This window comes from Myodes glareolus, chromosome 6 (assembly GCF_982192425.1).
Source record: "Myodes glareolus chromosome 6, mMyoGla1.1, whole genome shotgun sequence".
In the NCBI taxonomy this organism is placed as follows: Eukaryota; Metazoa; Chordata; class Mammalia; order Rodentia; family Cricetidae; genus Myodes; species Myodes glareolus.
Genome location: NC_142031.1, coordinates 43,215,227 through 43,242,615, shown reverse-complemented (window position 1 = coordinate 43,242,615; position 27,389 = coordinate 43,215,227). Strand labels below are relative to the sequence as shown.

The window sequence follows — 27,389 nt, the reverse complement described above, 5'->3', positions numbered from 1 at the left end:
GGATACTCTGAAGCAAACATATGTGGGTCTGCAATGGGTGAGAGAAGGCAGTCCCACTTCCAAAACCAACTTCCCAGTGAGTTCAAAGAGCACATGACAATTTAGAAGCATGACAAGGGGGAAGGCACCTGCCATGTCAGAACACTTAAGAAACCCTATGGCATTACCAATCTGGTGAAGAATCAAAGCCTTCAAATGGCAGCCATGTAAGCGAGCCAGAATTTGGACCAGTCATCTTCAGTCATACACATTCAGGTGATGACCACCCTGGACAATATTGATGATACCCTCATAGAAAGTTGTGATTCAAAACTACTTGTTAAGCTATTGGAATACATTTAATATAGAACACTATTAGTTAAATAATTGTTTGGGGCTATTAAGTTTAACATAATAATAGGTAACAATTTAATGCTCTGCCATTATGGGAAGGGGTCCTTTCTTTCTTCTCATACTCATGGGAACAGGGTACTTTAATTTCTTGAAAAAAAATCTGACTCTATCTTGTGACACAAAAAGAACAAGCAAACTATCCAGTTTCAGAAAACATAGAATAAATATTTCTATTTATTATATTATAAATAATATTTATGGGAAGAATTTCAACATTAAAATTGTTTAATATTTTTAAGGCTGTGCCACCTTCACAATACTAAAAACAACCTGGAATAATTTACGGTGATCTTTCTGTGTTTGAATCATAACTGATATCCTCAAGGGAGTCAATGCCTTACCAGAAACAAAGCAAAAAAGCTAACAAAATCAAAAAATAAAGAAAGCCCTCACATGGATTTAATAATGTCTTATCATAAATCCTTAAATTTATATTCTGGTTGCTGCAATCTAACCAGACTTCTCTTTTCTATTGAGAAAAAATATATTGACTTAATTTACCACTAGCCTTAAGCCAAGCTTTAGGAAACCGTAACAGTTTAAGGCTTGCAGCAGTACTGTGGGTCACAGTGCTGTGGCAGAGCTATTTAGCAACATACTTGAGTAGATGTGCTTCTTATTGTTGAGGCCTGTTTTTTGACGATGCTAAGGTAATGTATTCCTGATAAAAAGATCTCCCTTTGCTAGAGGGAGAAAAAATTCAGTTCCTAGCAAGTTTTTCAGTTTTACCTATTGAACATAAGCTGAGAAAGGGACAGGTGTATGGTTTTATTTTCTCTACCAGTGCACCTATGACAGGCAAGTAGTCATGTAGAAAAAAAAAAAGGCATCAAGAATAAAATAGGACAAAAACCAGATGACCAAGAAAGATTGTAAACCTGTTCTTATGGGTAACAAAGAAAGAGTGATTGAGACATGCCTGTGATCTAGAAATGGGAGGGTGAGGAGTCACAAAAATTGTTAGGAGCCTGGTGGCCCAGTCCTTTCTGAGTGGCTGCTTTTCTCCACATCACTAGCCTGTTCCTATTCTTTCTCATATTTTTCCATTCTTAATAAACAATCTCTATTTTTTAACAAAAGATAGAACTTGAGAAACTAAACATCAAACTATCAAAAAATCCATGAAAAAAAATGGAGTAATCATCTAAGAAGACAATTCTCAACAGAAGAATTTCAAATAACCATAAGACCCTTAAGGAAATGCTCAGCATCTTTAGCTATCAGGGAAGACAAATCAAAATGACTCTGAGATGTCATCTTACACCAATCAGAATGTCTAAGATCAAGAACACTGATGCTAAGAGAATGTAGAATAAGGGGGGCACTCCTCTATTGATGGTGGGAGTGCAAATATCTACAGCTACTGTGCAAATAAGAATGACAGTTTCTCAGAAAATTAGGAATCAGTCTACCTCAAGCCCCAGCAATACCACTTTTGAGAATATATCCAAAGAAAGCACACTTACACCACAGGGACATTTTCAGAATGCTGTTCATAGCAGCATTTTTTTTGAATAGACAGAAAATGAAAACAACCTGCCCCTCAATTGAAAAATGGATAAAGAAAATGGGGTACATTACGTCCACTTCTATACTTTGGAAAATAAACACTGGGCTCCATTTTCTCAATTAAACAAAGGACATAGATACAAAGAGCAACCTAGAATTCACTCTGTGGAAATCCAGGGGAACATTAACTGAAAATTGAGGTGAGAGAAGCTTTACTCTCAAAGCAAAGGCAAACCTAGCAGAAACTAATAATTTATCCTCTGCACAACTACGGGCAATTTGAAAAAGAATTCTAAATTTGGGGAAATTGGTGGGGAACAAAACAAGCTATGTTTCTTCAAGTATTCCTGAACGTAAACCAACACTATCAAAAGTTTTTATTCCCAATATGCATATTCTAGAATAATCTAGAAATTAGCAGTACTGTAACTGGTGGAAAACTGTGCTATTGACATAGTGAACAAGTAAAAACCTCTCCAGTAGGGGGCAGATCAATCCTAATTCAAGTGACAATTTTACAGAAATCACAGCATCAGAGAATATTGCCATCCTAAGAAAAAAATGTTTGAGTATGAATGAAAATCAATAGCAATAACAGAAATCACAGAACATACCTGGTCTTCAGCTTTGGGGGCTCTGAAAGTATATGTAAGGCTTAAATAATAAAACGAGTATTATGTAAAAAGAACTAGAAATAGAAAAATTAATGAACAAAATGTCATGGAAAGAAGCAAAAAATCGCATGTGCCTTATACAATCACAGAACCAGAGAGACAAAGGCAAAATGATTATGTATTTGAGGCCAACCTGGGGTACAAGTTCTACTCCAGTCTCACCTATGCATGGAGACAATCTTATTAATCAAGTGGTTGGAATTTGATGCCCAATGCTAAGTAGTTAGATGATGTTAAGGTTTAAATATTAATCCATCAATAATGTTGCAAATTAAAAATTTATTTAAATAACATGCATTTCCCTTTTATTTTGCATATTTCATTAATTTTATTTATTTACATTTCATGTAAAATTTGTAAATTGTTTCTAATGAGCATATTCAGATAAACTTTGCATACTGCTAATAAACCATCATACAGAGATACAAGCAGTACATGGATTAAGGAAGTTCTCAATCTCAAGATCAAGAATATGAGAAATGGGTACCTCCCCATATCAATGTCTAACAGGTTGATCTGTGCTCTCTGTCTTTGATAAACTTTGTATTTTGCTTTGTGACAGTTATAATGAAATCAACCTGTGTTTTGATATCTTTTACTGCTGTTCCTTCAGTTTGGACACATGGAGACTGTGGTCTTATAAATCCAAAGACTCCTGCAGTTAAACAAGTGTTTTCCCAGTATGTAAGGGAATACATGGACTTTTTTCTGATTGAAAGGACAAAAGTTCATTTTCTTTAATGTATAATAGGAAAAGTCTGAATGTCCCAAGTCAAATTTTCATCCCTGGTGCGTTTGATTTCTTGTACTGTGATTAAAGGTGAACTAACTACAAACCTACTGGCTGAATACAACACAGATTAATTTGTTCCCTACTCTAGAGCCAGGAAGTCTAGTGTATCTTCCCTAGATACAACTGTTAATGAAGGCCCATGGAAGTGATACTTCATCCTCCAAATTGTCATAATTGGGGCTGAGATTGTCATCACATATTATGGTGTAAAAGGCACACAATCTCCGCATTCACTGCTTAGCCTCAAATGCAAACCTCCCAGTTAATATGGTCCAACTACTACCAAATGTTACTTACACACAATAAAAACAACTTGGCTAAGAATTGTTCAGATCTGTCATTCTCTCATCTTCTACAACCTCTGTTGCTATAAGGCTTTTGGTTACTGGACCATCAATGTTGCTCAAGGGGTCGGGACCTGGATCTATGTATCTTGTGCTGGCACCCACACAGATCTGTTAGCAGCTTTCTCGAGATACCCCATATGCATGAAGAGGTAGAATCCTCTCTTGTTCATTCTCTCATTTCACACTGGAGGCAGCAGGCTTTTATGAAAATTTCTGAAATGACACCCTGGACAAATGTGTGTGGATTGCTACCTATTAAACCAAGGTTATTCAATTCTTCACAACCTTCTCTGCACCCACTTCAAGGAAAAGCTTGACGCATTTGGTCCAACAAAATGGGTTCTCATGTAGTTGCAGAAATTCATCTCAACCAGTAGTTTTGATCAACATCAGTGAAGACTCTATATTATAACCCATCATAGTCCTCTGTGTCGCCGTACTACTCACATAGCATTGTGAAAAATCAGATGTATGAGCCGGGTGCTGGTGGCACACGTTTTTAATCCCAGTACTCGGGAGGCAGAGGCAGGTGGATCTCTGTGAGTTCAAGGCCAACCTGGTCTACAAGAGCTAGTTCCAGGACAGGCTACAAAGACACAGAGAAACCCTGTCTCGAAAAACCCTCCCCACCCTCCAAAAAAAATTGATGTATGTCCACTGTTTGTGGGTTTGTTTGTAATTTTCAAACAATATGTACTGGCTATGTGTCAGTTTATTGTGCAACTGAAAACATCGGTCCCATGATGCCAAGTTTCAATTTTGGAAGAAAATAAACAGTTGACTTTTTTGTCATTATTTTGACAATAGAAGCTAAGTATTCCATCTTTTTCCAACAGAAGTTGCAGACAAGTTTGTGCATGCCAGTAGCTGTGTCCTATGTACTTAGTTATATTTAAAATAGATGCTTCTACTCCTGTTCCATTCAGGGATTTTATAATGACTTTAAGTGAGTGTTTTTCATTCTCCAAGATAATGGCAGGATGTCTGTTTCATAAGAACTTAGTGTTGGATTGAAATTAATAGTTTTGGTTTTGAGTCAAAATTTTATATTTGAATAGAAACAAGCTTGGTTAAAGTGTAGAGGACTCTTCATGTGTTCTTAGATTTCCATTACAAGCATTAGGACATCCTAATGTTAATCATGGAATTTGGCCTCTCCTTTCTTCCTTTTATTTTCTTTTTAGTCTTTATTTTTGTCATCTGTGTAATACTATCTCCATACAGTGAGTCTGCTGTTTTCCTTCCTTTTCAGTGACCTAGAAGAGGTTTAGGAGTGTTAATGTCAACTATTCATTAAAAGTGTATCTGAATTCTGCAAAGTATCCATAAGTCTTCTTTTTCACTCTTTTTAAATAATTTGTAATATAACTATAAAGGTTGCACAAAAATGAAAATAATGATTTTTTCTTCACTCCCAGAGATGATATTATAAAATATTGGCATTAGGACAATAATTACAATTCTTGTACTTAAAAGATGCTATCCTTCATGACTTTTGACCATGAGTTCACTAAGACTTGCTCACCTGTCTCTTATGAAAACTCCCACTTTCCAAGTATTGCCTTTGAATTGCATTTATTTCATGTTGAGTGGGAATGTATTACAAATCAAAATATGATATTAAAGTAAAATAAATTCTATAGACTTACAAACAGCTTTTTTCACATTTTAAAGTGACTAAAAATTAAAATTTACTATACAGCACTTTTTTTAAAGCTACCATAGTTATTTTATACATCAAGTTACACCTTTGGTACTAATCAAGTCTCATTAGTGAGATGATGAAGTGTCCAACACCATTTGTATGAAACTGAAGTTTAGAAAACAAGGCATTTGATTTCATGGAGGAAGTTTCCTTTTCCCCCATACATACTGTCAAGTTGAATCTAGACAATGCTTGCTGCAGGTAGACTGACTTTGAATATCATTGCTGAGCTCTCTCACTGTTTCAGGGTATATATAAAACAGGCATTGCTACATTCATCCCAAGTTGCATGCCCACCCTTCCTCTACTGAAGACTCTTGCTGTGGAGACTCTGTTTCAACTAGTCTAAGTATCCTGCTACATGTTTCTTTACTGTGAAATGTTGTAAAGTACCCCAGGGAATAAAACAAAGTAAAGTTTCTGTATTTTTTTTCTTACTATGAAGTCTGGTGCTAAGAGAAAACAGGTGTCCTCATCTCATCTGCACCTTCCACATGGTTGAGCAGCTGCACATAGTGCAGACACCAAGTGTGTCTCTATGGACAGTCAGTGCCCACTCCAACAATGTGGCATATGACAGGCTGGGAGAGATTCTTGAAAACAAACAAAATATAGCTTTGATGGCCCACTAGCTCACATTTATGTTATATACTTTTAGAAATGAGATTATAAAATTAACTTTCTATTTTATGTATATTTTTAATTTTTCTGTTGGACATAATATTCTGTTTTTCAACAGAAAAGCTAAAACTTCTTATATTACTTATAACTTTAGATCTGCCTAAAATTAGGACTGTCATTTACTAGACCTGGCCTACATTATTAGATACATTAGTCTACTCCATTACTTGTCACTTTATATCAAATCCAAAAAGCCCGGGAGAAGTTGCTGTTTCCCTTTATAGAATTTATAACGGTCATCTAAATTCCTAAGAATATTCTATTACTCAGCTGTTAATTCCTGAGATATCTCAGGAAGGTCCATATTCCTCCACTCATTCCATGAGAAATAACTGATTTTCTCTCATATAGAAAATGTAAGGTATACTTCTAATCGACACAAGGTGACTGAAGATGAATTCTTTTCTTTTTCATCTGTAGCCTAGGACAAAGTGTCTTTGGAGTAAACTTTGCTAATCATCGTCTTTTGACATTATGGAACCTATTCATAAGTCATATGAAATGTGATTACTTAATGGTTTTTGTTAAAATACACCATCATGAATGTTCTTTTTCCTCTTGGTTCAATGCATTTTTCTTACAGTCCATTGGTAACCACTCAAAAATGACAACAGAGCAGAAGTAGCAACTTGGAGTGTTGGATTGAACACAACAGAAATAGTCTTCTGAGAGGCAGTTTTTGGGAGGCCTCTAAACTTCAGGTTACAGAGAGGGGAGATGTAAAGGATGGGGACAGTGGTTGACTCATCACATAATTTGCACTATATAGCACAATCCTTCCATAAGTTCCTAGTACAAGTCTTAGTTATCATACATGGCAGGACAGTCCTATAAAATAGGTCCTAGCACATTGTCTAATTACCATTTAGGCAACATGAAGAAATCTTCTGCAAAGAACTATGTTAATGGTCATACTAGAGATAAGTCAGGCATCTGGGACAAGAGACAGTTTCAAATAAGGTCAGGTAGAGAACAGGAAGCCTTCCACTAGGGAGGCGGGTAGGTTTTAGGGACTTCTCCATGTTGCCAAGCTCAGAGAGTGTTGACAGGTTATGCTTGATTGAAAACTCCAACCAGTGGGGCCTCTCACCATCTATCCAGGTTTCTAATATAAAAATTGTGGCCCAAAATTTCATGTGTATGCATTTGAAATTGTTATTGGTGAATTGCTTCCTTTACTGCTGTCTTTATCTGCTTGACTCACCATTGTTCAGATTCTAATGTAACAGATAGCAAGATAATTGTGCCAGGTTGGTTTGGGACCCCTATTCCCTTGTTAGATTTGCTTCCATCACTTGACTCTCAGCACATGTATATTGTTACCAGTTAGATGTGCTCCTTGGGGTAAAAGACAGTTGGGTATCGTTTTTTAACCTAGTCCAACAATATGTATATTATTTTTGCTGTTTTGTGGTCAGATATGATTATTAACAAATGCTTATTATTTCTGTCATTTTGTTGAAGTTTCTTGGTATGTTAGATTTTGTTTTAGTTTGTTTTCCTACTCCTGAACTGTAGTAGAGTTTCTGAATTACCCCAATGGACATTCTAATATCTCGTTTACAAGTAGTCATTATTCATCGTTTCCTTCTATAGCATTAATATTTTTGCCTGGGTTCTCACAATTAAATGATCTTTCATTTTTTCTGTGTGCATAGTATTTTTATAGTGTATGTGTATGTGGGCTTGTGTGGGCGTGTGTGTGTGTGTGTGTGTACGTATGTGTGTGTGTATGAGAGACAGAGAGATAAAAGTAGAAGGCTACTTAGGAAAGAAAAGATAGCAGGAAATGAAGGAGAAATGGGGAAGATTAGCACATATGGTCAAAATAGATGATATATTGGAAAAATAATGCTTTTAAGAAAATTGTGTATAAAGAATTTAAATTAATAAAAGATTTTAAGAAGCAGCAAGTTTGCTCACATACCAAATACACTTGGCACCAATCCTGATGTCAAATTTGATTTGATCCCCAAAACCCATGGGACAAAGGGACAATCAAGTACAAGCTGTTCTTTGCTCTCCACAACTAGGCCATGTCACATGTGCACCTAGAAATATGCACACACTTACACACAACACACAAATGCACACTCACCCTGACAGAGAAATACTTAATCTACTAAAATGTAATAGAATATAAAAAAACCAGAAGAAATTGAAACCACAAAGGAAGTAAAAAAAAATTCTAGAATCTGGAAAAGTAGAAAACACTCTTTCCCACAGTTTCCCTAGCAAAATATAGTTTGTCATCATCATCACTTCAGTCCAAAGAGTTTCATAATGGATACCAGAACTCTAAACTGCAGAAAGATAAGTCCGTCAAATTCAATTAACAGAGTTTGTGGTCTTAAGTTACAGAAGGAATAAAAAGATAATACTGAGTCCTCTTCTCCATTTTCACATACAGCTTTTTCATACCTAAAGAATTAAGAGACACTGAATTCGCTATATCTTGCTCAGCTTTGAAAACATTTTGATCAGAGTTTCAGGCACACTGTCTCCCAGGCAGGAGGAGAAGTGTGCAGGTGCAGGACAGCCTGTGCTGCAGGCAGCTGTTGGGACTCTCAGAAGTTTTTGTTGTAGGTTGAAACACTGTGGGAGGAAAATCGTACGATTGCATACAGTAGTAAGCTGCCAGATCTTCAGCCTGAACACTGCTGATTGTGAGAGTAAAATCTGTCTCAGATCCACTGCCTACGAAGCGATCAGGGACCCCAGTATCCCGAGTGGATGCATAGTAGAATAACAGTTTAGGAGCCTGCCCAGGCTTCTGCTGGTACCAGTTCAAGTAGTTCTTCTGGTCTTTGCTGTATAAAAGACTCTGACTGGACTTGCAGCTGATGGCAACCTCCTCTCCTGCTGACACAGCCATGGAGGATGGAGACTGGGTCATCACAATATCTGCACAGGCACCTGCAATAAGAAATATAAAATGAAGATTCATAATATGCAAACACAGAATATAGTAACAGTTGAAATTTGTCATTTAATGACCATGGAATGTCACCTTGTCCATGTATATTTTACACAATACTGTAAGAATTAGTATGTCCTCGCATACACAGTAAATTTCTTAAATACAAAGAAGTGATTTAAAAAGATTATGACAATTTTAAATTTCTCACCAGATACCCAGAGGAGCAGTGGCATGAGAACCTGGGTCTGTGACTCCATTTTGTTCACCCCTGCCTATCAGATAAAGCACTGTTCGTACTGAAAAGCTCTGTTTGTCTGGTTTATAAATTCTTAGCAACTAGGCTGGCCTGGAGGGGCCATGCAAAACAGTCAGCAAATATATAAGGAAGTGTCTAAGCAGTATGTGTGAGTGATTGGGTTAAACAACAGGGAAAAATAACACCATAGTCAGTATGAACGATCATTAAAATACATGAGCTTTTTGCTTTCCAACAGAAATTCATTAGGTACTCTGATAACAACTTTGTGTTAAAATCCAAGACATATTTAAATCAGTTTGCTTTTGCAGAAGTGTTAGGAAAGCTATCTTAGATTAACAGCACTAGGGAAATGATAAAATATGTTCAAAAATTCAAAACAGCAAAAGAAACTTAGAATAAGAAAACATGAAGTAAAAGAAAGGATGGGTGGAGAGAGAAAAAGTGGAAAAGCATGAAAGAACAAATTAAGGCTAAATGGGTTTGTTTAAATCTCTTAAGTGTAAAGTCACTCTTATGTTGAATGAACATTCGGTTCAGTTTCCAGACTAATAAAGGAACAAAAATACAAAGAGCAGACAAAAATTGTGATGAGAGAAGTGTCCATTTCAAAACAAGGGTAAACCCAGAAGGAACAAAGAAGTATCCTCCTTACAACATCAGAAAACTGAAATAGGACTTTAAATTTGAGAAGATAGTAAAGGAAACACAATTAACTAGATTTTTTCAAATAGTCATGACGGTAGACCAACACTGCCAAGAGTGTTTATTTTACTAATGAATATTCTTGAATAATCTAAAATTCATTCATATTGAAAGTGGATAAAAATGATCTTGTTGACATAATGAACATGTAAAAACTTCTCCAGAAGGTGTATGGCCACCTATATCAAGCAATAATTTTGTTGAAACCAATAAATCACAGTACCAGAGATTGCTGCTATCCTAAGAAAAAATTGTTTGAGTATGAATGAAAATCAGAAGTAATAGCAGAAATTACAGAACCTGCCTGGACTTCAGGTTGGTAAACTCTAAAAGTACATAAAAGAAAAATGCAGTATTATTTATAAAGTATGAGAAACAGAAAATAAATAGACAAAATATCATGGCAAGAAGTTGAGATTTATCTGTTATCCTAGGACTGAAGAGACATAAGTAGGAGTATTAAGTCTTTAAGTCCAGCCTGGGGCACAAGTTCTAGCCCAGTCTAATCTATGAGTGGAGATAATACTTCAAAAATGTGTGTGATCAATCAAGTGGTTGCAAGGCAACTCATGACATTTCATATTCAATTCTAAGTAGTTAACTGATGTTAAGGTTTTAGCATTAAGTAAATACTATTATGAAACTCTAAATATGCATTTAAGTAGCATGAATTTCCCTTTTAATTTACATTGACTATGTGATTTCATTCATCAAGTTTTCATGTACAAAATGTTACATTATTTCAGATAAGCATGTTCAGATCTTCTCTGTTTAACTGCTAACACACCATTGTAAGAGAGAAACAAGCAGTATGTGGACTAAGGAAGTTCCCAATTCATGGTCAAGAATATGACAGATGAGTAACTGCTCCAATCAATATCTAATAAGTTGTGCTGTGTTCTGGATCTTTGATAAATTTTTTTATTTGCCTTTGTGACAGCTACCATGAGTTAAAATTGACTTTCAAGTCATTTACTGCTGCTCATTCAGATTGGACATATAGAGACAGGGGTCCTACAAGCACAGGTACTCTCACCGTTAAACATGCGATTTTGCAGTACATAAGGGGAGAGCATGGAGACTAAAACAACAAAATTCCCATGTTTCTTAATGTGTGATAAAAAAAATCCGACAGTCCTTAATTACTGCTTTTTCCACAAACCAAGTTTCCATCCTGGTGCTTTTGATTTCTTTGGCTATGATTAAAATTGAACTCACTATAAGCATACTGGCTGAAAACAATGCAGAATAATGTGCTCCCAGCTTTGGAGCCTGGAAGTCTGATGTTGCTGACATTGAGCTCTTGAACCCAGTACCCTATTCCATGGATACCACCATAAATGAACACCCAGGAAAGTCATATTTCATCCTCAAACTCAGCAATATGGAAGCTGAGGGTGTTATTTCTCATGGTGTAAATGGCATGCAATCTCCACACACAGTGTTATAGCCTAAAGTGCAAACATCTCTACATAAATGGTTCATCTGCAATCACATGTTACTTTTCTTTGGAATATCATAGAAAATTGCCTGAAATTTTGTGAAAGACCATAGACAAAAATTTACAGCTGAGGTCCTTGCCCCATAGGAAATACAGCTTCACCCAAGCAAAGCCTTATTGGTGCTTTCAGCTCCATGATCCTCAATACAGAAATATGGAGAACAAAAGAATAAATGTCATCCATTCTCTTCTAAATAAATAGATATGATTGGAGGTAAAGAAAGTTTCAGAGTATAAATAACCTGGGTTCCTCTGGAGTTGATTATTGACTCCTAGATGATCTTCTGGAGTATGTGGATTCTTCTTGGTTTTGTCAGTGAGATAGAAACCAAAGGAAAAAATAAAATTACTTCATTTGATTAAGAAATTAAAAGGAAATCATGAAAATGACTAAAATTGATGGAATGACTAACATAAAGAACATGCAGTATATGGTATTGGAGGGACTGAAAACTGGTACAGCCACTGTGAATTTCACTACATAGGTCCACAAAAAAACAAAATCTTTCATATGATTTAGCTATTCCTGCACTAGGTATATTCCTGAATGAATACACATCATCCTAAAATAGATATACTTCCACACGCGTGTTCATTACTGCTCTATTAACAATGGTAAGAATTTAAATCAATCCAATTTATATCAAAATATAAATGGATAATAAAATGCACTCATGGGCAAAGAAGTATATTCAACTATAATAAAAATAAATTTAATTTTTTCTCTGTGGCTTAATCCATAGTTTTGTTTCTGAAAAGACTCAATATGTATTAGAATGCAATACTTATTTTTCTATGTTAGGGGATGGAATTCAACCAACTTCTGGTTCATGCTGATTAGTAGCAGTCTTGAAAATTCTAACTCTTTACTGTTTTCCATAGTGCAAGTCCCACCAGTAACTGTAAACTATATTCAGACATGGAGAATTAGGTTTCTAATCCTGGCACATGAGTGATTGAGTCAAGATAAATACAAAATCAAGCTAATCTTAGAACACTTAGTGAGACCAGATTAAAAATAAAAGGCTGCATTGCTGTTACAATGATTGGTTTTTGAGTACCCAGAATAGAACGCAGCCCTGAAAATACCTTGACTGTGACCTTTGAGAGCCTCATTAGGAAAATCATACAGTACAGTTTCACTGTCCTGAGCTCAACTGTTAACATGGAAACATCAAACATATGCATTTGAATGTGCTGCTAAGGATCATTTTGTTGAGGTGTCTCATTCTACATGAGACAAAAAACAAAAGTTCAAAGTAAGTTCATGTATAAGTGGAGGATTTCATGATGATGAATTGCACTCTTGGGCTTCTAGAGTTTATGCACCTGCAATGGGAGAATGACTAGAATATGAAAAGGACCCGGTGTGGTTACTTGTTATTCAGCAGTCAGGGTTAGTTGTAGGTGCAGTGGCACTGTGTGCTAGGTAATGATTTCCAGGTCAGTTCAGGATATATAGTGAGACTTGGTAATCTTCCATCTAAGAAGATAGCAAATAGTGAAAGAGTCAAGAAGAGAATGTGGCCATGTTGTGGAAGATAGAATAGAGAAAGTTGTGAGAATGGGACAAGGCTAAAAGAAAAGCTAGTGAGACCTAGCCCATGGTGATGGACAAAATATGAAGATCAGAAGCTTAACAGTAAGTTGGTTTCAGGAGCCTTGTATGTAATCCACTTAAGAGGAACTTTTGTAATCTCCAGCAAATACAAGAGGAAAGGTGACATTTGGTTGATGATATCAACTTGTATCTTCAAAACAACAAGTAATATTCAATATTCAAACTCTTATTTTGAACAATTGAGGAAAGATTCCCATAAATTTTGAATAATTCTCTACTCAATCTATTGAATATAAAAACCATGCTTTGAAAATAATAATAGAGAAAGCTTTATTAGTGAAAAATTGAAAAATTATAAAGCAAATACAGTGGGACAGACACAGCCATTAGTTTAAGAAATCTCTTTTTCACACCCTCACAATTTTTACAACAAAGTGTTCTAAAATCCCATGTTTTACATGTGTGTAGAATGACAAAGCTCAAAGACTGATCCTCAAGTAGCAGGAAACCTAGGAAGTTTTGATGTTCCACCAGGATCTGCGCTCCCTCCTCATGGTGCGGATTGCGCCCCTTCCACACCTTACCATAAGCTTGGGGCAAGGTTCTGGGGGTTAAACCCAAGACACACACACAGAGAGATCTGGGTCATCCGCCAAGAAGAGCCAAATGCCAGATTTTATTTAGCTTCCGCCAGGTTAATATACCTCTTTCCCCAGAAGAGAAGAACCCCCTTCCAGCCAGAAGTGAGATCACAGCGCTAAGAGCCTAGTGCCATGGTAGGAACATCTCCCAGGCAGGGCGTAGTGGGCTGGGAGCTGTGACAGACAGTTACAAAGAACACCTGGTCTTGTGTCACCCTACGGCAGTTAGGATTAGCAAAGATTTCCCGAGTGTATTTTAGTGTATCCCAGGTGATTTTGTGACTCGCTCTGTGGAATCAACATGTACCTTTATTTGAGGTTCCATCTGGGCAGTGCACTGTCATTACTCTGTTTCATCTCAATGAACAGGCACCACTGAGGATAGGACAGGTCTCTCCATCTTTTCACTCCAAAGCCAATGCTGAATTCACTTAAACCTTCACAAAGAGAGGAACATTTTACTCTGTAAACAGTAACATTACCTCAGAATCCACAGTTCCTGACAATCAGAATAAAATTTAGGCTACCCAGCTTGGTCTATGAAGAGAACAACAGAAATACTGGCCATCTTCTTTTTCTGAAACCAAAAGGGGTTAATGACTCTGGCCTTTGTGTCCCTCTGGGCACTCACAATCAATTCTACACTGTACCACGGCCTTTAAGACAAACCCCAGGTTAGCTGAGTAGTAAGGATCTTTAATAATGAGCATTTGTCTTCTCAAAGGCACCTGAACTAGGGGCACTGAAAATGGATCAATATTGTATACAAAGAGAGGAAACAGTCAGAGTTTATGCTTACTGGTATTTGTCAGTGAGAAACATCAAGACCATGACATCCCCACATAGTATCCTTTAAATTCAAAGAATTGAGTGAAGCTTAGTTTTCCCCAATCAAGGACTGCAGTATATGACAACTTGAATATCCCAGAATTCCCATGTGGTAAAGTCTTTGTCCCCAGGCTGTTATTTCAGTGGTGAAATGTATATGAATACAGGGACACTGGGAAGGTTTGAGGTCACTAACACTGTGCTCATGGAGAGAACTGTGCCTATGATCTCTTCCTCTTTCTTCTCTTTAAGATTCTCAATTTTATGCCATGCACCCTGTCCTAATGTGCTGCCACACTACAGACACACACAGGGTCTTACTCCCACAGAGAAGAACCTTCACAACAGAGCCTATGTTAAACACAATGTGCGATTTTCTTGCAATAGATGGACATACAGCGCTTCATTCTTTCAATAAAGTGAAAGAATTCAGAGCAAAAAATGCTTAAGAGATAGCATCACTAAATATTATGAATCACATCCATCAATTGATGTTAGTGAAATTATTTTCACTTGTTTTTCAACTCTTTAAGCAATGGCCCTGGGAATATTGATGGGAATTTCATTCTTGTATCACACTGGTACCACATCCTACGTGAATTGCTCTATTAATAAGTGTAGGAGACCTTTCCATCGTCTTTCTTCTTCAACTTATTCAATATCCAAGTGATTCCAGTGTAGGCATCTTTACCTTCCTTTCTTAAACTGGTTCCTAAGTATTTTGTTTTGAAGTTGTGAATGGAATTTCCTTAATTTCTTTCTTTTTTTTGAAAGTAATTTTATTAAATTATAAAAGTTTCCATTTCCGCCCCTCCTCCCAAAACCCTCCCACTCCCCCCACTCCCTCTCTTCCTCCCTCTTCGTCCCTTAGGGCAGCCAGGGTTTTCTGCCCTGTGGGAAGTTCAAGTTCCTCCCCCCTCCCTCCAGGTCCAGGAAGGTGAGTATCCAAACAGACAGGATCCCCAAAATCCAGTATATGCAGAGGAAACAAGTCCCAGTGTCATAGTCAATGGCTTTTCAGAAAGACTGCGGGCCAGCCACATTCAGAGAATCCGGTCAAATTCCGAGAATCTGGTTAGATCACGTCCTCGTTCAGTGCCAGTCCAACTGGCCTTGGTAAACTCTCATTAGATCCGTCCCCTTGTATCAGTGGGTGATAGGATCCCTCGCAGTCCTGATTTCCTTTTTCATGTTCCTCCTCCTTCTGCTCCTCATTTGGACCTTGGGGGGGCTCAGTCCGGTACTCCAATGTGGGTCTCCATCTGTATCGCCATCCATCGTCGGATGAAGGTTCCCTCTGATCTTGCCTTCCTTGCTCACGTTCTCTTTCCTTCTGCTCCTCATTTGGACCTTGGGGGGCTCAGTCCGTGCTCCAATGTGGGTCTCCGTCTGTATCGCCATCCATCGTCAGATGAAGGTTCCCTCTGATCTTGCCTTCCTTGCTCACGTTCTCTTTCCTTCTGCTCCTCATTTGGACCTTGGGGGGCTCAGTCCAGTGCTCCAATGTGGGTCTCCGTCTGTATCGCCATCCTTCGCCAGATGAAGGATCTATGGTGATAAGCAAAATATTCATCAGTATGGTTATGGGCCAAGGCCGGTTCAGGCACCCTCTCCTCTGTCCAGAGAACAATCTGGGGATCTCTCCTTGGACCTGGGATCCCATATATAATCAAGTCTCCTGTAAACCTTAAAATGACACCCTTAGTTGAAATATATTCTTCCCTGACCCCATATTCATCCTTCCTTCCTTCCCCCCATCTCGGTCCACCAAGCTTTCCCCATTCCTCCCCTACTCCTTTCTCTCTAACCCTCTCCCCTTCCAACAACCCTCCCACCCCCCCATGCACCCGAGCTTACCTGGGACTCTTGTCTATTTCAAACATCCTGGCGGATAGCTAAATAATCTTCATCAGGTTCATCTTCTTAATTAGCTTCTCTAGGATCACGAATAATAGGCTCAAAGACCTTTAATTATGGTTAGAATCCACTTATGAGTAATCCATATCGTGTTCCTCTTTTTGGGACTGGCTTACCTCACTCAGTAAAGCGTTTTCTATGTCCATCCATTTGCATGCAAAAGTCAAGATGTCATTGTTTTTTACCGCTGAGTAAAACTCTAATGTGTATATGTTCCACACCTTTTTTTAACCATTCTTCTATTGAGGGGCACCTAGGCTGTTTCCAGGTTCTGGCTATTACAAATAGTGCTGCTATGAACGTAGTAGAACAAATGCTTTTGTAGTATGTTAGGGAATCTCTAGGGTATATTCCCAAGAGTGGAATTGCTGGGTCCCGAGGGAGGTTGACTCCCAGTTTCCTGAGGAACCGCCACACTGATTTCCACAGTGGCTGTACAAGTTTGCATTCCCACCAACAATGGATGAGTGTTCCCCTCACCCCACATGCTCTCCAGCATAGGCTATCGTTGGTGTTTTTGACTTTAGCTATTCTGAGAGGTGTATGATGGTATCTCAAAGTGGTTTTGATTTGCAGTTCCTTGATTGCTAAGGAGGTTGAGCATGACCTTAAGTGTCTTCTTGCCATTCAAAGTTCATCTGTTGTGAATTCTCTGTTCAGTTCAGTACCCCATTTTTTAATTGGGTTAATGAGAGTTTTAGTGTCTAGTTTCTTGAGTTCTTTGTATATTTTTGAGATCAGACCTTTGTCTGATGAGGGGTTGGTGAAGATCTTCTCCCAGTCAGAAGGCAGCCTTTTTGTCTTACTGACAGTGTCCTTTGCTTTACAGAAGCTTCTCAGTTTCAGTAGATCCCATTTTTTTTATTGTTTCTCTTATTGTCTGTGCTACTGGGGTCCTACTTAGGAAGAGGCCTCCTGTGACTATATCTTGTAGACTACTTCCCACTTTCTCTTCTATCAGGTTCAAAGTGGCCAGATTAATGCTGAGGTCTTTAATTCATTTGGACCTGAGTTTTGTGCATGGTGATAGATATGGATCTACTTTCATTCTTCTACAGGTTGACATCCAGTTTTGCCAGCACCATTTGTTAAAGATGCTTTCCATCTTCCATTGTATACCTTTAGCTCCCTTGTTAAAAATCAGGTGTTCATAGCTTTGTGGGTTAATATCTGTGTCTTCTATTTGATTCCATAGGTCGACTTTTCTGTTCTTATGCCAATACCAAGGTGTTTTCAATATTGTAGCTCTGTAATAGAGTTTGATATCAGGGATGGTAATTCCTCCAGAAATTCCTTTATTGTATAAGATTGTTTTGGCTATCCTGTTTTTTTTTTGTTTTGTCATATATATTTGATTGTTGTTTTCTCAAGGTCTGTGAAGAATTTTAATGGGATTTTCATGGGAATTGCATTGAATCTATAGATTGCTTTTGGTAGAATTGCCATGTTTACTATGTTGATCCTCCCAATCCAAGAGCAAGGGAGATCTTTCCATTTTCTGGTATCCTCTTCAATTTCTTTCTTCAAAGACTTAAATTCTTTTCAAATAGGTCTTTCATTTCCTTGGTTATAGTTATCCTTAGACATTTTATGCTATTTGTGGCTATCATGAAAGATGAAGTTTCTCTGATTTCCCTCTCAGCTTCTTTATTTTTTGTATATAGAATGGCAACTGATTTTTTTTGGAGTTGATCTTGTACCTTGCCACATTATTAAACATGTTTATCAGCTGTAGGAGTTCTTTGGTAGAGTTTTTGGGGTCGCTTATGTACACTATCATATCATCTGCAAATAACGAGAGTTTAACTTCTTCCTTTCCAATTTGAATCCCCTTGATCCCCTTATATTGTCTTATTGCTATTGCTAGAACTTCAAGCACTATATTGAGGAGGTATGGAGAGAGTGGACAGCCTTGTTGTGTTCCTGATTTCAATGGAATGGCTTTGAGTTTCTCTCCATTCAGTTTGATGTTAGCTGTTGGCTTGCTGTAAATAGCTTTTATTATATTTAGGTATGATCCTTGTATCCCCAATCTCTTCAACACCTTCACCATAAAGGACTGTTGAATTTTGTCAAATGCTTTTTCAGCATCTAATGAAATGATCATATGGTTTTTTTCTTTCAGTTTATTTATATGATGGATTACATTGATAAATTTGCACATGTTGAATCAGCCCTGCATTTCTGGGATGAAGCCTACTTGATCATAATGGATAATTTTTCTAATGTGTTCTTGGATTCAGTTTGCCAGGATTTTGTTGAGAATTTTTGTGTCAATGTTCAGGAGTGAGATTGGCCTGTAATTCTCTTACTTGGTTGTGTCTTTATGTGGTTTTGGTATCAGGGTAACGGTAGCTTCATAAAAAGAGTTTGGCAATGGCTCTTCTGTTTCTATATTGTGAAATACCTTAAGGAGTATAGGTATCAGCTCTTCTTGGAAGTTCTGGTAGAATTCTGCATTGAAACCATATGTTCCTGGACTTTTTTTTGGTTGAGAGGTTTTTGATAACAGCTTCTAATTCTTTGCGACTAACAGGTCTATTTAGATTGTTCACCTGGTCTTGGTTCAACTTTGGTTTATGGTACTTATCTAAAAAAAGTCCATTTCTTTTACATTTTCCAACTTTGTGGCATACAGGCTTTTGTAGTAAGATCTAATGATTCTCTGAATTTCCTCTGTGTCTGTGGTTATGTCCCCCTTTTCATTTCTGATCTTATTAATTTGCATGTTCTCTCTCTGCTGTTCGATTATTTTGGATAGGGGTTTGTCAATCTTGTTGATTTTCTCCAAGAACCAGCTTTTTGTTTCATTGATTCTTTGGATTGTTTTCTGTGTTTCTATTTTGTTGATTTCAGCCCTCAGTTTGATTATTTCCAGTCTTCTACTCCTCCTGGGTGAATCTGCTTCTTTTTCTTCTTGAGCTTTCAAGTGTGCTGTTAATTCTCCAATGTGAGCTTTCTTTGTTTTCTTTAATTGGGCACTTATTGCTATGAACTTTCCTTTTAGCACTGCTTTCATAGTGTCCCATAGGTTTGAGTTTGCTGTGTCTTTATTTTCATTAAATTCAAGGAAGACTTTAATTTCTTTCTTTATTTCTTCTTTGACCCAGGGGTGATTTAGTAGTTTACTGTTCAACTTCCATGAGTTTGTTGGCTTTCTGGGGGTAGCACTGTTGTTGAATTCTAACTTTAATCCATGGTGATCTGACAAGACACAGGTGGTTACTAATATTTTTTTTTAATCTGTGGAAGTTTGCTTTGTTACCGAGTAAGTGGTCAATTTTCAAGAAGGTTCCATGAGCTGCAGAGAAGAAACTATATTCTTTCCTATTTGGGTGGAATATTCTATAGATGTCTGTTAAGTCCATTTGATTCAATACCTCCAATAATTCTCTTATTTCTCTGTTATATTTCTGTCTGATTGACTTGTCCATTGGTGAGACAGGTGTGTTGAAGTCTCCTACTATTAGTGTGTGTGGTTTGATGACTGCCGTGAGTTCTAGAAGTGTTTCCTTTACATAAGTGGGTGCTTTATATTAGGGGCATAGATATTCAGGATTGAGACTTCTTCCTGATGAATTGTTCCTGTGATGAGTATGACATGTCCATCTCCATCTCTTCTGATTGATTTTAGTTTGAAGTCTATTTTGTTAGATATTCCATAGTGTGGTCCATGGAAGAGTATTCTGTGTCCCATAAGATCAAGGTCATCACCATCAGATTTTCTGCCTCCAAATCTGGGAGCAAAATAATCTTTGTTGTTTTCAACCAGTATATTTGTAGTTAGTTCACTTTTAATCACAGTCCAAGGAATCCAATGCACAAGAGTGGATACTGGATTTGTGGGAAAACAGTAACTAAAGATTTTCTGGATTTTTCTATTATGCATAAAAGAACATGAAACTTTTGTCCTTTTACTCTCCATAATTTCCCCTTACATACTGTGAAAATACATGTTTAACTGCTATAGCCTTAGGATTTGTATTGCTATTTACAGCAAGCCGACAGCTAACATCAAACTGAATGGAGAGAAACTCAAAGCCATTCCATTGAAATCAGGAACACAACAAGGCTGTCCACTCTCTCCATACCTCTTCAATATAGTGCTTGAAGTTCTAGCAATAGCAATAAGACAATATAAGGGGATCAAGGGGATTCAAATTGGAAAGGAAGAAGTTAAACTCTCGTTATTTGCAGATGATATGGTAGTGTACATAAGTGACCCCAAAAACTCTACCAAAGAACTCCTACAGCTGATAAACATGTTTAATAATGTGGCAAGGTACAAGATCAACTCCAAAAAAAATCAGTTGCCCTTCTATATACAAAAAATAAAGAAGCTGAGAGGGAAATCAGAGAAACTTCACCTTTCATGATAGCCACAAATAGCATAAAATGTCTAGGGATAACTATAACCAAGGAAATGAAAGACCTATTTGACAAGAACTTTAAGTCTTTGAAGAAAGAAATTGAAGAGGATACCAGAAAATGGAAAGATCTTCCTTGCTCTTGGATTGGGAGGATCAACATAGTAAACATGGCAATTCTACCAAAAGCAATCTATAGATTCAATGCAATCCCCATCAAAATTCTTCACAGACCTTGAGAAAACAATAATCAAATTTATATGACAAAACAAAAAAAAAACAGGGTAGCCAAAACAATCTAATACAATAAAGGAATTTCTGGAGGAATTACCATCCCTGATATCAAACTCTATTACAGAGCTACAATATTGAAAACACCTTGGTATTTGCATAAGAACAGAAAAGTCGACCTATGGAATCAAATAGAAGACACAGATATTAACCCACAAAGCTATGAACACCTGATTTTTAACAAGGGAACTAAAGCTATGCAATGGAAGACGGAAAGCATCTTAAACAAAGGTTGCTGGCAAAACTGGATGTCAACCTGTAGAAGAATGAAAGTAAATCCATATCTATCACCATGCACAAAACTCAAGTCCAAATGAATTAAAGACCTCAACATTAATCTGACCACTTTGAACCTGATAGAATAGAAAGTGGGAAGTAGTCTATAAGACATGGGCACAGGAGACCACTTGCTAGGTAGAACCCCAGTAGCACATACAATAAGGATTCAGAAACTACGAAAGTGAGTTGAATCATATCTTAGTGTTAAACAGGGTCAGAGAGAAACTTTTAGTGACTTTTTGCAAAGACAAAGTAGGGCTGTACAAACAGGGGTAATTGAATCTTTGGCTTATGAAAATGCCAACATCGAGTGCAAATGGATCATTTGGTCTTTAAAGATCAGATCAGTACCCATGGATGAATGGGTCTTGCATATAATAAATGTCAAACACTTGACTATGGTACTGAAGCATGTGTAGGAGAAACAATTTCCAATGGTAAAAGATGACATCAGAATACTAGATGTTTTAATTATGGTAGAATTAGACATCTGAAAAGAGGGTGTAGACAATGGATTCTAAAAATAATGCCTTCTCTGGGAATGGCAAAAATAGGACGATTCAGCCTCCAGGTATATGTAGGAAGTGTGGCAAAAGTCGACATTGGACCAATGAATTTAGGTCAATGACAGATATACAAGGCAACCCAATACCATCAGGAAACACCATGGGGTGGCCTCTCTCAGGCCTCCATAACGAATGTGCTTTAGTCATTCCTAGTTACTTTTGAACATGTGTCTTGTCAGAAAAATTTAAAAATCCAATGCCTACTGCAACATCCAATACTGGTCTGAATGATGAGTTAATTGTGGAAGGTGAGTCAAAAATTCCAGTAGGACAGAGGAAACATATTTTGGCAAACTCTTAAAAATGTTCAAAGACCAAAGCTAAGAATTTGTATAAGTGGCTTTTTTATTGAAGGCTTCTCAGACACAAGTGTGGATATAAGTATCATTACTCCAGAATCTTGGCATCAAATTGGCCTCTTCAAGAGGAAGATGTTCAGCACCCATCTTAGGTAAAAGAAAGCACAAGATGAGTTGAATGCTTAGGGCCAGAGGGCAAATAGGATTACTAAGGCCATATAAAGCCAATATTGCCGTGAATTTGTGGGGTCATGACCTATTACAGCAATGGAATTCCCAGATTACCATTCCTGCAGCCCCAAAAACTTATGTTGCTGAGGAAAATATAGATGATATTACAGATGACAGGCACCAGGCATGTGGACTGTAAAAGAACACAAACAACTGAAAAACCCTGAGAGGTTCCAACAATGCTAAAAAAATAATAATAATAAAAATAAAAAAAAACTTTTAGCATGTGTTCCTCGCCTAATATTATATATGCTGATTGTTATTCTAATCTTATATTGATATCTGTTCCTAGTGTATATAGATTTTATCGGGTTTGTAACTCTCTTACATAAACAAAAGGGGGAGGTGCAGTGGGAGCTCCTTCAGCTCCTCAGCCAATAGCCTTTAAAATACCAGCGCACTGGTGCGTGGTCTCTTATATTTAAAATAAAGCAGTGGGAAACAGGCACTCTCTCTTTCTTCTTGCTTCTCTCTTCCCGTTCTGGTGGCTAGAGTCTCTGTTTCCTGTTTGTGATGAGAGAACTGTTGTTTGGGAAGGTGATCTATAAGTTTTTCCCCTTAAATAAATAAACAAACCCTTTTATTTGTCATAATTCTTAATTGTGTGGGGTTGTTTTGTGGCTTCAGAATGATATATTCTATACATGTCTGTTAAGTCCATTTGAATCATAACATCTGTTAGTTCTCTTATTTCTCTGTTTGTTTTCTTGTCTGATTGAACTGGTTTGTGTCTTCTTTATTGTGTCTATTTCAGTTTTCAATCATGAATAGTTTCTTTGAAATGTTTGATCATTTTTTCTTGGTTTTCTTTAAGGGATCTGCTAATGTTTTCCAATATTTTTTGTTCAACTTTTCTTCAATTTCTTTGAGGGAATTTCCCATTTCCTCTTTAAGAGTATCAGACATTCTTCTGAAGATATTTCTTAGGTAATTTTCCTCTTTAAGAGTATCAGACATTCTACTGAAGATATTTCTTAGGTAATTTTCTTCTGCTTCATCTATATTTGATTGCTCAAGTCTTGGTGTTGTAGGGCTTTCAAGTTTTACTGATGTTGTGTTGCTTTTTGTGGAATTGTATATTTTCTTACTTTTTCTACTCATCTTTCACTCTAATAGGAGTGGTTGGCACTGTCTGTGATGCTGTTGATTAATCTTCTATGTGCCAGTGAATCCAAGGCTCAGATGATTCTTCCCAAAGGTACAGTCACTGCCATGGTTCTAGTTACCTCTTCGTTTTTTTTTTAAAGCTTATTTTTTATGTATACAGTGTTTTGCCTACATGCCTGAAGAGGGCATCAGATTTCATTACAGATGGTTGTGAGCCACCATGTGGTTGCTGGAAATTGAAGTCAGGATCTCTGGAAGAACAGTCAGTGTTCTTAACAACTGAGCCAACTCCCCAGCCGTCTAGTTACCTCTTTGGTCACTCTGTGTTCCTGAAGGTGGCTCAGTGGTCCTGGGCTTTGATATACTCCCTTTGAGTTTGCTGTCTCAGGTCTCCTCCAGTCTATGTTGTTGGATCAGACCTGTTTCTGTAAATGTCCCTGGTCTGAATCTGTTTCTGTTGAGGTCCCTGGCTTGGGGTTAGAGGTGCCAAGATCTCTGGCTCTGGTCTACTCCCTTGGATTTCTCAGTCTCTGGTACACACAGACTCACAGAGGACCTGACTCAGGCTTACTCCCTCATAGGTGGCAGACTCATGTTCAGACCTGTAGAGGCTTCTGGTTCCTGACTACTTCCTATGATGTCCTAGACCAATGCCCAGACCCATAGAGTTCCTGGCTCAGGCCTACTCCCTCTGAGGTCCAAGACTCACACCTGAACCCACAATGATCTCTTGCTCCTGCCTACTTCCTCAGAGGTCCCAGATTCGTGCCCAGATTCATGCCCAGATTCACAGAGGTCCTGGCTCAGGCCTAGTTTCTCGTAGGTCCAAGACTCACAGTCCTGGCTTAGGTCGACTAGCTTGAAAGTTCCAGATTCATGTCTAGACCCTCAGCAATCTCTGGCTCTGGCTTATCCATTCGGTGGTTGCTCCCCTGTACCTGTTCCTACGGAGTTCTCTGTCTCAGGTCTGCTCTGACCCAGGTTGCTGACTCAGTCTTGATCCACCAATGTCTGTAGACTGGATGTGCTCTACTCGCATAAAGATTGCTTTTTTAGGCCACAAATAATGATGATTCAATACTTTGTTTCTTCATTTTATTTTCTTTCTTTTTCTTCTTTTTCTTCTTTTTCTTCTTCTTCTTCTTCTTCTTCTTCTTCTTCTTCTTCTTCTTCTTCTTCTTCTTCTTCTTCTTCTTCTTCTTCTTCTGCTTCTTCTTCTTCTTCTTCTTCTTCTTCTTCTTCTTCTTCTTCTTCTTCTTCTTCTTCTTCTTCTTCTTCTTCTTCTTCTTCTTCTTTTCGAGACAAGGTTTTTCTATAGCTTTGGTGCCTGTCCTTGAACTAGTTCTTGTAGACCAGGCTGGCCTCAAACTCACCAGATCTGCCTGCCTCTGCCTCCTGAGTACTGGAATTAAAGGCAAGTGCCACCACCACCCAGCTGTTCCTATATTTTCTAAGTTGATGCAGGATAGTCTTACTTCTGTTTTATTGAGTCATATGGTGATATCTTTGTTTTCAGTGAAAGGAAAAGTATGAGTTTAGAACCCACAAAACCAAGTTCTCAGAACAAAGGAGAAGTCTTTACTTCAGAGGGACAGAGGTAAGGGAACAAGGGAAAATAAAGGAGACAGAGGAAGGGGGAGGAGGGGTATGGAAACAGGGAAAGGGGGCATAGTATTTGTCTTACAGGGAAAAAGGACTACCACTCAATAGAGAGACAGATAGAGAATATAGTAAAATTGTAGTTTATAAAGTAGAAACCTGGTGTTAGGATGAGGTGCTTAATCTTATTTGGAAATGTTAATTACATTAATCAATGGGGGCTTTTATTGCTGACTTTTGATATTCTAACATCCTTAATTTAGAAGTCAATCTCAGGAGAAGGAACTAGGCACATAAGCAAATAGACCTTGGTGATGAGTTTTAGGAATGTAAACTAATGGTTGTTAGCAATACAGAAAATTGGAGAAAGGGGAAAGACTGGCATAAGTCATATGTTCAAGAAGGCTAGAGTACCTTCACTGTGTGTTGTATTATTTTAATTTAACATTTCAATTGTGATATTTCCCTTGCTCAGTTATTTGACTAAGATGCTGACTGTTTTCTCCATCTTGTTTAAGTTTGAATATATGTCTCCTGCTTTCCTCCCTACATCCTGCTTGAATAAATTCTTCTGTTTTTTTCTTTTGTTGTAATTGATCATTTTATGAGTACATTGTTAAAATCTTCACACCACCTTTCATCTTTTTCAGATCTTTCTTTTTTACTTTATTTTTGATAATTACTGTGTATGATTCATACCTGTTGGTTTAAGTACCTTTTAGATTTATGTGAGGCTTTTGTAACATTAGCATTCTAAACTCAAGGGAACATTAAGCAGAAACATTCAGAGAACTATGCAGTTTTGGGGAATGTGGAGATCTCTAGAAACTTTTTGTAATCTGTAGCACTTGTTCCCTGTCAGAACTCCAAAATATATGTTCAATATTTCTTAATGAAAATATGGACATGATTAGTTATTATATGGTTCACACAGGAACAAAAAATACCCCTACGCAAGCAGAGCTTGTGGTAATGTGTTACAGAAGAAATAGAAAGATAATGTTAAATTGTTTTCTACATTTTTATTTGAAGTTATTTCATATCTAAAGACATAAGATGGATTAAACCCATTATTTTTGGTGGACTCTTCAAACTTTTTCACCACTGTTTGAACACAGAGTCTCAGTCAGCAGGGGGACACATGCAGGTTCAGGGTTGTGTGGTGTACTCAGTTGGTGAAAATGTCAGAGAGGTTTTGTTGGAGGCTGAAGCACTGTAGGAGGAAAGCTGTGGTACTGCTGACAGTAGTAATCTGCCAGATCTTCAGACTGAACACGCCTGATAGTGAGAATGAAATCTGTCCCTGATCCAATGCCTGTGAAGCGATCAGGGACATCATTGTGTTGAGTGGATGCCCAGTAGATTAGTTGTTTAGGAGCCTGCCCTGGTTTCTGCTGGTTCCAAGCCAAGTAGTTATTGCACTGTCTAAAAGACTCTGACTGGACTTGCAGCTGATGGTGACCTTCTCTCCTGCTGACACAGCCAAGGAGGATGGAGACTGGGTCATCATGATGTCTGCACAGGCACCTGCAATCAGCAATAAAAATGATAATGCATACTAGGAAAAATATGAATTTAATAGCATTGTAATATGTTGTCAGAGTGTTATTGTATAAGACAAATTCTATCATGACACATTGTAAATACCTTATATACAAAAAAAGTGACTCGAAAAAGATTATAATACTTTTGAATTTCTCACCAGACACCCAGAGTAGCAGGGACAGGTGAACCTGGGTTTGTGACACCATGTTGATCTCCCTGCCTGTCAGGGAAAAGGCTTGGTTTATAAATTCTAGGTGGTTGGACTGAGTTGGAGGAGCCTATGCAAAGCAGTTAGCAAATATCTAAGAAAATGCATGGGCAGTGTGTGACTTGCTGGTGTCAATCAACAGGCAAAAATAACAACATGGGGAGTGTGAGCAATCACTGAATGCTTTCATCTTACAGCACTCAAACAGATATCTCTTAGGCACTCTAATGACAACTTTGGTTTAATATTCACAATACTTTAAAATCAGTTTGTTTTGTAGAATGTTAGGAAAGCTATCTAAGATTAACAATACTATGCAAATGATAAATTTTGTTCAGAAAATCATAACCAAAGGAGCTTAGAGAAAAAAATTCAATAAAAGAAAAAAGTGAGGGAGAAGAGAAAGAAGAAAGATAGAGAGAGTGAGAATGGAGGTTAAATTTGTTCATGTTATTTTATTTTTAAA

The 27,389-nt window shown here is 37.5% G+C and overlaps 1 gene segment (V, D, J or C); it reads right to left on the bottom strand.

Moving 5' to 3' along the window:
* Nucleotides 1-8,575: 8,575 nt before the first annotated feature.
* On the bottom strand, nucleotides 8,576-9,383 carry LOC146894218 (immunoglobulin kappa variable 4-1-like). The segment is given in 2 exon segments: nucleotides 8,576-9,018; nucleotides 9,231-9,383. Coding segments are annotated over 2 exon segments (477 nt in total).
* Between the last annotated feature and the right edge of the window lie 18,006 nt (nucleotides 9,384-27,389).